This window comes from Dasypus novemcinctus, chromosome 1, assembly GCF_030445035.2.
Source record: "Dasypus novemcinctus isolate mDasNov1 chromosome 1, mDasNov1.1.hap2, whole genome shotgun sequence".
Taxonomy (NCBI): Eukaryota; Metazoa; Chordata; class Mammalia; order Cingulata; family Dasypodidae; genus Dasypus; species Dasypus novemcinctus.
In genome coordinates this window covers 53,058,568-53,072,041 of record NC_080673.1, presented here as the reverse complement: position 1 = coordinate 53,072,041, position 13,474 = coordinate 53,058,568, and the positions used below count along the sequence as shown (strand labels likewise).

Sequence of the window (13,474 nt, the reverse complement as noted above, 5' to 3'; positions counted from 1 at the left end):
TTGCACTGCCCGCGCTCCCTGGACCTGTTTCCTGGGACATTTCCACTCAAGGTGAAGCAGGCACCAGGCTGGCGGGGCAGACTTTGCACACTTGACCTTTTCCTAATAACCTAGGAGCTAAGAAGAAAGGAGGCAAGAGAGAGAGGTGGGAAATAAAGTTTAGCAGGCTCCCCCCACAGTTCTAATACCAGTATATTTCACACACTGGTCTTGTCCAGTGCAGGGTTGAGAAATATGATCCTTGAAAAAGGAGGATTCTATCAATAATCAGGTTCCAGAAAAGCTAAGTTATAAAATTAAATAGGTGACTTTACTAAAGCTTGGAATAGTTATCATGTATTGTATGATGCCTTGGTCCAACTTAGTTGCCCTTGGCACTCGGTTCCAACATTGCAGAATGTGTCCCACAGAATGCATTTCTCGAACCTCTGGCTTAGTGGCAAGATTGTAGAAGTTGGAGTCTGGATGGATGGTTTCTAAATCCTAGGTGATAGGTTAATACTCTCAGGTGTCAGCTTCATTGCTGACAATAGATTTCTGTGCAGATAAAAATCGACATAATGGGAACATAAACAGTTTAAAGAGTCTTATCCTGTGGCACAATCATTATCATTACTAAATATCCCCTAAGAATATCTTCACACCTACATATTCAGCATGAACTGGACCCGAGAGCAAACCTCCAGGGTGCTAATGTTTTGCGTTTTCTACATGGCAGTTCTCCATTTGGATAGGAAATTGCGCTGGGAGAGCACAGCACTCAATACAGTTTAAATTTTTGGCCAGCAGATTCTGTGGACTCCCCAGCTCCCTGAGTAGGTGCCTGGCCAGGTGGAAGGGTCGGGGCTGAACTGCCCTTTGCATTCCCAACCCTGCCTGCTCGTCCAGGGGCCATCGTCAGCAATGTCGGGAGGCCACACACAGGCTTCTAAGCCACAGCAAAGAGCCTGCGCGTTCCAGAGCAGGAGTCCTCTCCTTTCCTACCTTTCCCAGGCTGGCAGTCCCCTTCTTTACTACTTCCTTCTTGTTAATTCCAAGGAAGTGCTGTTTAAACTCCTCTAGAGATGGTCAGGGAAATATAAAAAAAAAAAAAAAAAAAAAGGACCTGGCTGCCCCAGCCCATCTGACAAATCCTGGAGTGTAACCCTTAAAACATTTAAGGTAACCTGCCCTCTGCAGCCCACACGAGCTGCTCAGTCTCCACCAACCTGAGTCTCAAACTAGTTCAGCAGCCCTTCTTCTTCTGAACTGCTCAAAATCTTTCAATCGATTCACTCATAGAAGCTAAGCTAAGGAGGACTGGTACGTGGCACTTGACTTACTTGATGGAAGTAAGGAAGTTATTAAAATTCCTCTGTGCTGTCTTTTTTAAAACATAAACATGATTTAACTGTAAATATGAGTGCTTTAAAATCCTCTGGAACTCAGGAATAGGCAGTATAGTTAGGAAATATGGATGACACAAACGCAATCATCCCATTACATTTTATTAAAAAACAAAACCAAACAAAATTTGCAATGAATGTCTTGGAATTCACAATCCTTGTCTTAAAATGTTCATAGTTGATATATATATATAGACATATATATATATATTCTTTTTTTTACCAGTACATAAGACACGATTGCACTTATTTACATTATAATCTTGTATATAACAAAAATAGTCATGTTGTACGATTGAATGTTTCCAACTGTCATCCTTAATATTTCATCACTAGCCCAGTATGAGACAATCTGGTTATGCTCTCCAAGAACATAGAGAATAAAAGAAAGTAAAATAAAAGTCTGCGTCTCCTAATAGAAGACAAATCCCAAAGACAGTTTTTTGTTTTTGATTTCTATGTATTTAAAGTGCTTTGGAAGGAGTAGGATAGGTGCTAAAGCAGGGAAGAAGGAAAGAGAAAGAGCTTTATACAGAAACAAACAAACAAATCTACACTGCCTTTACTAAATCATTTAAATACGCTCGCAACATTGTATGTAAATAACATTTGGGTAAAATGACTTCATAACCCACAGCTACATTAGTTGAGCAGTTAAGGGCTACCCAAAGTCCTAATTAAAAACTACACATGCAAACCATCAGGAGTTACTTTCATGATTTTGAGTCATGTGGCAAATAAATCCAGGAAGCTTTGTCTCATGATCTTAACATGGAGACTACAGGAATGGCTGTGACGGGACCTTCAAGTATGTGAGCTGCAAAACTGGCCAGAAAAGGGGAAGCTAGACAAAATTCGACCTGTGACATCATTCATTCCACCATAAAAACATACGATTTGTGTTTACTAAGGAAAAAGAAATCCATTGGATTTTCTTGTTGATAGGAGGGAGGTACTAAAGATCATTCAATGAGGCCACGTAAATGAATTCTTTGCAGCAGATGGTTGTTCGGTAGGAAATAAGAACGTGTTATACAAAGGGATAGGGAATCTTTTTTTCTTCACATTTTTAAACTGGGAGTTGCTGGTAGTGGTCTATAGTCTACAAAATCGGGTGTCACATATGTAGTGCTCAAGAGGCTTCCCTAGAAACTAGAATAATCATCTCCCAGCTCATGAACAATTTAAAGAACACCCACCCCCTTGCTTTTTTGTTTCAGGAAATGGATGGAATGTTAACTTTTCACAAATACAAAATTATTTCAAGTTTTCTAAATATAAGGGACATTCCTCTATGAAAATAACAGCCCGTCCCCACCCTCCCCCACCCCTACATCTGTTTCTGATTATAAAATGCTACAACCATTTCAGATCAGTAATTTGAAAGCAGGAGGTAAATATATTGTTATATACATGTACAAAACAGGTCAGTATTTCACACCATTTACATTCATATGAAAGAAGTCTGTTTATTGATATTCCTTTGCAATTTCACAATATAGTTGAGACAAATTACAAAAGAATCAGGCCCTTGTCTTATAAGTCTGCACAAACATTCCAGCCAAATGCATCTTCTTTGAAAACAAAGTGAATAATACACTTCAACATTTTGCAGAAGAAAGGGCAGCTGATAGTGACAAGTTCCTCTGTGGGGTCCCCATTCAACTCGAGTTTGTGGCATACTTTCCTCTTTTGATAAACATGGACCAAATTCTCAACTACTGAGGAAATTGTATGGTGAAAGGCAAATAACTAGTTGGTGAGGAAATGGTGACCCAAGTCAAATTAATTCACCTAAAGAATAATGGAGATTTTTCCAGCAGAGGGCACTCTCCCCTCTTGCAATAACATCCTATGAAACAGTGAGTTCCCTCTACGCCAACACAAATTCAGACTGAGAAGTCCATCTGTTAGTACGTCTTCAACTGCTCTACTATCTATTAGTACAGGCAAGAGTTTAGAGAGGGATACACTGTAGTTAGCTAGCTCTTACACGTGAAAATTATACATGAAAATTCTTTGGCTGTTTAAAATCTTTACATTCTCAAAGAGAACAATATTCTGAGTTCAGTAAAGCACTAGATGTGTTGGAAATTTTGAGGGAAAAGGGGACTGAACACTACTTTGAAAGAATGTGTGGTACCAAGGCCACTCTGCATTTCTAATTTCTGGATTTAGTAAGGTTCAATCACCTGCCTGTCAGGGAAATCTCCCTAAAGTTTCAGAGCTGCATTCAACCATGCCACTCAGCTTCACTTTTACTTATGAGAGCATAAGGAGAAAATTAAACAAGTCAATGGAAGAAACATGTGTCCATTTGGGTGGTGAGCAGTCTTTGGTTTATATAGCACACATGGTCCCCACATTTTCCCTCCTGTTCCAAACCCTTCACTTCAGTAGGATGACAAGGCCGCAGGCACTCCACTGAGCAATAACTTAGGGTGACTCAGATTAAGGTACCTTTTTCCGTTGATTTTCCCCCCAAGGTTCTTGTTCAGCTTTGCAGAACGCTTAAGAGATGTGTATTCTTTCTTTGACATCATCATCAACAAATATTTATCCAGTGGCCATAGAAAAAATGGCTCTGTATTAAGTGCAAACTTCAATAGTACACAAGGACTAGAAAATCTTTGATCATTTATATTCCTGAAAAAGCCACTAGATTATGAAGCGCTTGAGTCAGACACAGTTCAGAAAGTAGTAAAGAGAGATGTGACTGACCTCAACACGTTCTTTGTAAAATAGCAGGTTTCGCAATGAAATGGCTCGGTAAATTAAGGGTCCACATCTAGCATGTGGAATCACTTCATTACTTCTGCAGATAATAATTTAGTGCCATCAAAAGACATAGAGAGTAAGTATGTGACTATTGATCTGTGGGTTGTTAAAAATTACTCTTACCATTACAAAGAATAGGGGGCAGGGTTGTGAAAGAAGGAGAAAAGCAAAGGAAGGGAAGCCGTAACTGATGATGAGAAACTGATACCTGCTTCTCAGAAAGAATTTCCTTTTCAGGCAATCCCAACTTTTTTTTGCCATGCCATTCGTGAGTGTTTAACTTCTCAAGAAAAAAAAACACAAAGAAACACTAATCCAAAAGCATAAAGACGGGGTCAGTTCTAAATCTTGGGGATAAACATTTGTTCAGGAAAAGCACCCACGATCTGCTCATCACAGAAGATTTCCTGCCATGCTTTGACAAGCTCCTTGCCTGGGCATACTGCCATCCTCTTTGCTGACTTCCTGCAGGCTACTGCTCCCACCCCTTTAATTGCCATCATCAAATGTGTTCAAGGGGTTCTGGCCTTGCAACAGCATGGATAAGGGGCCTTCTGCGGCACACAGCACTGCACCAGAAGCTGTCCATCACACGCCTTAGGAGGGAACTCTCTTTGTGCCTCTTTTCCTGTTATAGGGAAGAAGCGGCCTCTCAGCTCATTTTAGAAAAGCAGGTTGATGCGCTAAAATGTTAGGATAGAAGAGTAGATCTCTAACCCAGGATAACCCACAAGGTGTAAGAAGCCCAGCCCTGGAGGCATGTGGTGAACTAGGAGGGTTACAACTGCTGGGTGTGGGACAAAATGAATGTAGGTAACCTTCTTTGGGAGTTGTTACCTTGCCTTGATTTGCCACAAGGACTTTTTTGGCAAGGAAGCCAAGAATTAAAAAAAAAAAAAGGCAAGAGCAATAGGTCATCTGAGATAAGAATAGTGATAGGAGAAGGGTGTGAAACTCAGGCAAACTCTATTAAGGAGGAATTTAATTTGCCTTTAATATAAATTGGTTTCCTCATCCGAAATACAAATAGAGATATCGAGGCACAATAAAAAGAAGAAAAATAATGAAAACACAATCACAATGATGATAATTATTCCACACACCCAGGACCAGTATTTTTTTTTTTTTTTTTTTGTCCTGAAAGCTATTTAAGAGTTTCTTGCAAGAAAAGAAAACAAAGAAATAAGGGGAAAAAAGAAAGAAGGAAAAGGAAGATGGGAAAAGAATGAGTGCAGGTGTGTGTGCAATGACAGAGGCAGGTAGTCGGAGGAAAACAGAGATAGATCAAAACAGAGACACAGGCAGAAAAGAGAAAGAAATCTAAAAGATGGAATAATTGAAAAACAATACCAGAAATTGCCCCAGTGGCCCTTGTGTCACAGGGGGCTGGCCACTTGCTCCATAGTGGGGATGACTCTGTATCCCAGATTTTCTGGAATAATTTTGATTTAATGAAATTTCATTGTTTTCAGTAAAGGTGATGTAGTCAATGCACAATTAGATGTCATTTCATGTTAATGCTCTGTAAGAATTCCATTTAGGCAAAATTTATAAAGAAGAAATGATCCTATGTTAGGTTATCTGTCATCATTTTTGGTTCTGAAAGTGTAGCTGCTGCAGGGATTTAGAGCAGTAACTGAAGTGGCCACTGCGATTACTGATATGACCAAATCCATGAGTGCCCAGGAATGTTTCCACCAGAAAGTGGGACATGCTAAAAAAAAATAAACTCTTTGGACAGAGATTTGCCTCTATGATCGTCTGCAGTCATTGCCATGTGAAGACAAAATAGGTAGGTGTCTTTGTCAATTTTAACTTTCTACCTTCTCCAAATCTTCCTGCCTAGATGACTGGAGTTATTTCATTGGTTGTCAAACCCGAGAGGATAAATCCATATACAGAAGCTCTAGTTATGATCAAGGCTCAGTTCTTCTCAAAGGGACTGGCCACACAAGAGGTAGCAATGCCTAGAAGGTGATCCTAACTTATTCTGGGTAAATGAAAATGCTCCTTTTCTTTCCCCACAGCCTTGGGGACAGGTGAATGTTGATTTCTGATTCGAGAGCTGGCTGTTGGAGGCAGTCACAATTCACCAAAGAGAGGCCGGAGTGTCACCAACCCCAAAGGTTTGTCCTTAATAAGGCCATATGAAGGCTTGTATCTGTAGTCAATATGTACCTTCCCACGCTTTCCTCCCAAATTCATGAGCACTAGCTGCAGCCAGGGGCAGGGGGCACTGGATCAGGAAAAACCCCTTTTGCCAAATGAGAAGAACTGGGGGTTGAGGTAAAAGTGGATGACCAGAATCTGCATTTCTCTTTGGCTCCTAAGTGCCATATATCATCAGTCATGAGGGCTCATCATAGAAGTTAGGAACATAATTTTGTTTCAGCACCAAATCAACATGGTTTGTTAATAAAGACAACTGGTAGCAATAAAGGATAATGGACGTCAGTGATGAAGTTAGAAAGTTCAAGCAGAAATTTCAAAAAGGGTCACCCAAATCTTTATTCGTTACAAAATAAACTCGTCTACAGGTTTCTCATTAGGCAACTCGGGTGGGGTCTAATTCTCTTAGGAGGTAATTAAGGTTTTACCATTTTTCTTTTGCAAAGGCCAGGGAATCTTTTGAGAATCTGGAGAAACTCTAGACCGGTGCTCTTCAATCATTAGTTATTAGCCACATGTGGATACGAGTGCTTGAAATGTGGCTATTCCTCTTTGAGGCCGCCTGTACTGTGAGTGTAAACTACACAATGGATTTCAAAGACTTACTATAAAAAAGAATGTAAAAGATTTTACATTCATTACATGTTAAAACAATTGCATTAAATTGTAAAATATACAATTAAAATGATTTTCACCTGTGGCTTTTTCAAATGTGACCACTAGACCATTTTAAGTTACCTCTGTGACTTGTATGATATTTCTTTTGGACAGTGCTCTCACTACAGAAGACTGCACATCTGCAAACACACATGAAGTCTGTGTAGACTTTAGGAGGTCCACACACCCCTTGACACTCATCGGTGAACCACTGGTGCTTTCTCCTCTGGAGAGAGGTGATGATGAAGAGCACAGGGCAGGGCCAGTCCCCTTTCTTTTGAATTCCTCCACGCCAGCGGAACTTCTCTTTATCTACCAAAGTCACATGAAAATCCCCCAGGAACAATCTTTTGGAAATGGAAATCTCACTAGGTTTGCAGCAGGGCCTCCTTGGGGCCAGGCCCATAGACTTCAGATGGGCCTCTTGGGCCCTCACTGTCTGTGCAGTGTCCTACAAGGGGCTGCTGGAGCCAGGGCACATATGCAATTTATTCCTGATTTACCTGGAACTGGCAGGAAGAGGGGCCACGTAACGAACAGCGGACTAAACCATCCAAATGGCATTTGTCTTGTGATTATTTCTTTTGCTGTTGGATTATCCTTCTAATTCCACTTGACTTAAATTAACACTACAATTTATTTGGGGCAAAGCTGGCTAGAGAAGGGGTAGGTGGGGCAGGCCCAGGCTGACCGAGAGAAAGAAATACCTCGGAAGTTAAGAAATTCCCACAGACACTCTCTACAGAGAGATCCAGAGATTGCAAACTCTGACTAAAAGCAGTCTGAGGACAAGGCAAAATAAAACAACTCCCACCTGGACTTAAAACTTCTATCATTAAGATGTCCATTCTCAGCAGCAGATGCCAAATCTCAAAGGCTGTTCTTATATGTTTTGCATCAAGGAACTTCTTATATGTTTTGTATCAAGGAATTCATAGCTTCCCCAAGCTATGAATTCTGCTATGTGTTATCACTACCTGCAAAAAATGGGGCTCCCTGCAAAATGCTCATCAGGGGTCCCCAGGGTCGAAAGGAGCCATGGGAACCTTGCTAAACCACTTCATTTTAGAGATGGGAGATGGAGGTCTAGAAAGTGTGTGCCTCATTTAAGTCTCCTGGCGCCTGGTTTTGTGTTCACTTCATTCCTCTCTGCCTGTCTTCTCACATGTGTACACTGGATTTCATTAAAGGAAGTGCTGGACTCCTAGAGAGATGTGACATTCTGGAAGGCAGTAATCATTTTCCCTGCCTTGCTGCCTGCTTATAAACAATCAAATATGAGATCTTTAAAAGTGGTGGAAAAGCAACCTGTGGTCTCCTTTGACTTGTACTCCCCAAATTTCAGCAGGTAGCACAGTCTTACAGCAAAACCAAACTGTGGTTTTGAATGAGTATTAGTGTAACAAGGTGAGGAATCACTCACCAAATATGTAAATACAACTCAGTGAGAAGAGCTTTTTTTCCATAGTTAACCCAAGCAGCGGCATGGCCTTTGCCAACTTCTTGCAGATAGTAAGATGGTCCATCTAATTGCCCAGAGAAACCCTTCACTTCCTTAGCCAGGCGACTGAAAGTTATCTCTTCACCTTGCACCTGGATAGTCAGAATGTATTACAAAATTGCCCACTGAAAAAATAGCACATCTCTGTCATAGAAAAAAAAAAAAAGAATAAAAACATAAACATTTAAAAAATACCGGTAGGTTCTATTACGTTTGTTGCTTCTTTCCCTCTTTCTCTCTTAGAATAAATTTGATTTAGCAAATTCCCACACTTTACTTTTTGGATCAAGTGATTTATAAAAATCACACCTCATTCCTTACTTGATATCTGTAGTCAGGATAGCCAGGGAGCCCTGGAAAGTAATTTGCTAAAGATTCACCCAAATCCTGTCCTATCACCTGGCAAGGTTTAACAAAAGTGTGTTGGAATTAAGGTAAAAACCTAGGCGGACACTGCAGCCACCATCAACCGTGGGGCTCAAAGATGTCTGGATCTTTTCTAAACCCTCCGTTTTCGGCAGAACCCCCTTAAAGAAGTGACAAAAGCTACATTCTAGGACTAAGGAAACTAATGCAATGGGCATGTTGCTTTCCGTGGGAAGACTATGTGGTACCTGGCTCTAAAACTAGGCTTGCAGCCCAGCCACATGCCTTCCAGCCATAACAAATGGCATTGACTCCCTGGAGGAGACTTCTGAGTTCAGAATTTCAGTCAAAGACTATATGACCCAGATGAACTGAAGTGCCTCTCCTGAGAGGTCCCCCCTCATGTCACGTGGGCTCTTGCAGAGCTGGCCAAGTGGAAGCCGCTGTGATGTAACTTAAAATAATGAGCAGACTTAGGGGTTAATGTTGGGGTCTCTAGCTGCTGGGATTTTCGAGACCCATTGAAAAGAATTTAGATCTCAACGAAAGGCGGCTTTAGACTGTTTCAGGGTGCTGGAACATTTCCCAAAGCCATGCACACTTCATGCTGAGAGAGGTCAAGGGCATAAATCTCAGCGATAGAATACTAACTGATCATAGCAGGAACAAACGCTTCTAAACAGAACTTATGTAAAAGCTGGAGTGAATCAAAGAAAAAACAAAGACTTGGAAGTAAACTACAAATAGTCTTCAGAAAGAAACTGCCAAAGAAATCAAACAACATTCCAAAAGGAAGGACAAGAAGACCTGGAAAAAACTGAAATGAAATTAAGAAACCCTAAAATTGTCCTTTTTAGTCACTATTTTAGGAGTTTCTGACAAAGACATGGGAGAGAACATCAGCTTTCAACTTCCAAGCTGCCGAGGCCATGGTCTGTTGTAGAGATGGAGAAACTGCGTCCTGATTAACGTGACTTTGGGTATTGCTTTTCGTTACCATTCTTGAATGGAGCGCCCTGGAGTTGCCAAGGGGTTCTGGAGGTGTGTGCGCCTGGTCCAAGTCTTGGGCATGCCTCCCTTCCTTATCCTTGGGTCCTACCATCCCTCTGGAGTATATTCACCATTTCAAGATTTCACCTCTTCACAGTCTTGGTCAGTGGAAAGTTCTACATCAGACAGTCCAACCTCCATTGCCATAATCAACGAGATGTCCGAATCACTGCTTACAGCTGGTTCCTGTTCACCTGTGAGAAAAAAAACAAACTTCATGGTAAACACATGTCTTTGGATGCTGGCTATGCCAAATGACGCTAATAAGATTTCTTTAAAGGCAAAAGAAGGTACCAGAAGAATACATTATTTTATGTAAAATTTCTAGTTAGAGCCTCACTTAACACCATACACAAAAATAAATTCTATGTGGAAGAAAGTTAAATGTAAAAATAATACTGTAATAAACTAGAAGAAAATATATCTTCTAAGTATATATCTAAGTAGGGAATTATATACCTAATATGTCTAAGTAAAGCAAAGTCATTCTGCATAGAAAAGCAACTGTGCAATTTATAAAGGAAAAGACTGACAAATGTTCATAAAATTAAATATTAGAAATAAAATAAAAAGGTACATGACAAAGTGGAGAGTATCATCAAAAATTTCACAAAGGATTGACTCTTAACATATCAAGAGCTTTTAGATCAATAAGAAAAACAGTCCTAGAGAAAAATGGGCAAGGTTACTAGTATACAATTCACGGAAGAATGTGATGTAAATAGCCAATAAATACATGGTAAAAATGAGATACTCCTTTTTGTCTATGCAACTTTCACTCTTTAAAAAGGTAATATTACAGTTAAGTATCCATTAAGGTAGGTATGCTGATATATTGCATGTAGAACTATAAAATTTTCACCAGCAGTTATGCTTCTAGAATATATCATAAAGAAATAATCAGCGGTGGAAAAATATCCATTCAAACATTATTTGCAGTAGCATAACATTGCAAGTAACTTAATGTCCAACAATGGAGGAATGACTGAATAAATTATGTTACTTGTAAAGGATAATCTTCTTGTAAGAGCCATTGAAATGATGTTTTCAAAGAATTTGTATTTATCTGAGAAAATGTTCATGGTACACTGTTAAGTGAAAACAGAAATATTCAAAGCTTTATAGGCAGTGAAGTCTACAGCACAAAGAGTTAACTAAAAGCAAGGGAACGTAAATGCCAACAAGGATTATGTTTAGTTTATATTCATTTTCTTTCATATATATATTTTTTTCATTTTTATTCCCAAATATTCTGCAGTGAGCATGTCATTCATTCTTTCAAGATATTTTTATGGATTTCCAACTGTGCACTAAGTTCTGTGCTAGACGCTAGAGATGTAGTTGGGAGTAAGACATCCCTTACTACAAGAGTAAGTTCTTGAGGAACTTACTTCTTGTAGGCAAGCAGACCATTAACTAGATGATTACGACACCATGGGAAAAAACCCTATGAAGAAAGACATACTGGGTATTATAGGAGTGGGTCAGAGGCTGCAGCGTCATTTGCTGGGTCAGAGAAGGCTGCTCCTAAGAGGCAATGTCTAAACTGAGTCCTAAGTGATGATTTGTATTTTGGGCAAAGGAATAGGAAGGAAAGTTCTTTTAAGCAATAGCAATAATATGTACAGAGAGATGGCAGAAACTGACAGGGAGACTTGTGCAGGTGGACAACAGAGTGCATTTCAATAGGATTGAAATGTAGTGGCAAGCTGTACACAGGCAGCTTTAAAACCAAAAGTGCTTGTGTGCCCCCTCCTCTGCAGAAGAAACACAGCACTGAAAGACAAGTGGTGACTTTAGCAAGATGGCGGAGTGAGGCACTCCATCGTTCCATCCCCGACACAATCCCTCCCCCTCATTCCTGTTTGTTTGCTCTTCTCATTAGAGCAGTTGTTAGATTTCTCTGTACCTTCTGCAGAAAAGTCTTGCCGAAGATACAGAGTTTCTTTTTCCCACCCCCCAAACAGTTTTCCTTTCTGGAGCCTCCATGGTGGCCCCTGGGGGTGGGCAGGCGCAGCCCGCACAGCCAGGCACAGGGATAATTTCTCAGCCCCACTGTGTCAATAACGACTCATCCCTTTTTTCAGTTGCCCAAAACTTGTTGCTCCTCTTGTTCCTTTTTCCATTCTCCCATCTATGTTGCTCTATACCTTAAAAATTTTTTTTCATGGGGTTTCAGGAGACTGGAAATTACCCATGATGCCCTGTTGAAGCTACATTCCGGGGACAAGTTTTCAGAACACAGTTGTCCATTCTTTATAAGAATATTAACATATGGCTTAATATATTCTAACTAGGCAACAATGAAATAAATGATTGAAGTGATTATTTTAAAAAAACCAGAAAGTGGAAAAACATTGTGGGCATTTTGAAACATAATCTAGGCGTTAGATAACAATCTTTTCAAAATTTTCTTAATTCATACATGTTGTCCCAGACTAATTTGATCCAAAATCAATTTTGTTTTGATGTAGACAGATATTCAGGAGTTGTTATTCGGCTTTCTTGATATTAAGACGTGAGAGTGAAAAGAATTGGTCAAGAACATTAAGCAATCAACCTACTAGCTGACTACATATATACATATATATATATATATATATAGCTGTATATACACACATGCTAAAAGTTTCATTAAAAATCCCTTTTCATAGGGTTTCAGGAGACTGAATGCAGTTTCATGTGTTCAGTCCACTCTTTTCCTCATTGTTCTGTTTAATCAACACTTTCACAATAATGACTACATATACTTAAAATTATATTTATGAGAACTGGGAACCTCTCTGAATTTAGGAGACCATTTTCTAGTCAAAGCTGATGCTAACTACATGGTTATTTTGCATAAGTTACTTTTCTCCTGTAGGACTGAAGTTTAATTGCTATAAAAGAAGGTGTAGACTAGATAAGTTAGATAAATTAGAGTCCTCTCCAAAGTAGCAGTCTACATCTGTATGTATCCATGGCACTCTAGCACAGTGCTTCATACATGGTGGGTTTTCAAAAAAATAATTGTTTAATAGAATTACCACTGAGAAACAATATTTTAAGCCTTTTTTCTCAAATATCCAAGTTGATTTTTTTAAAAAAATTTCTTCATCAAAAAGAAGGCCTGCTTATTGTATATTCAGTACAAGTATGCATAAAAGGGGAATTTACTACTTGGAAGCATAATGTATACTGAAATATTCTTTTACTAGAGATAAAAAATGGAGATTAAACTCTCTGCAGAGAAAACTCTCCAGTGACCTATCAACCAATTCCTCTCATAAGAAGTCAACATTTTCAGCTTATAATCAAACTAGTAGTCAACCAATTTGCTGATCATGGAGTGATTTTATGTCTTTCATATAGATCTAGTGAAAAAAAGGCTGCACAGATACTGAACTGTCTTAGTTATAGTTATATAGCTCACTGCTACCTGAAGGGGCAGCTTCTCACCTTTACTCCTGGCTTCTCAGCCACCAGCCTCAGATTTCATAGAAACATTCTCACGTTGATGTCTTCGACATGGGAACCACATGTGAATTGAAAGCCAAAGGGGACATTGGGACTGTTATAACTATAGGCT

At 39.6% G+C, this 13,474-nt stretch overlaps 1 protein-coding gene across 1 annotated transcript in view; it reads right to left on the bottom strand.

The window, feature by feature from the left end:
* Positions 1-1,470: 1,470 nt before the first annotated feature.
* RNF150 (ring finger protein 150) overlaps positions 1,471-13,474 on the bottom strand; it is a 255,768-nt gene continuing 243,764 nt past the window's right edge. Inside the window, exon 7 of the mRNA XM_004471936.5 lies at positions 1,471-10,100. Coding sequence (XP_004471993.1) covers positions 9,982-10,100 — 119 coding nt within the window. The 3' untranslated portion in view covers positions 1,471-9,981. The remainder of the gene's footprint in view (positions 10,101-13,474) is intronic.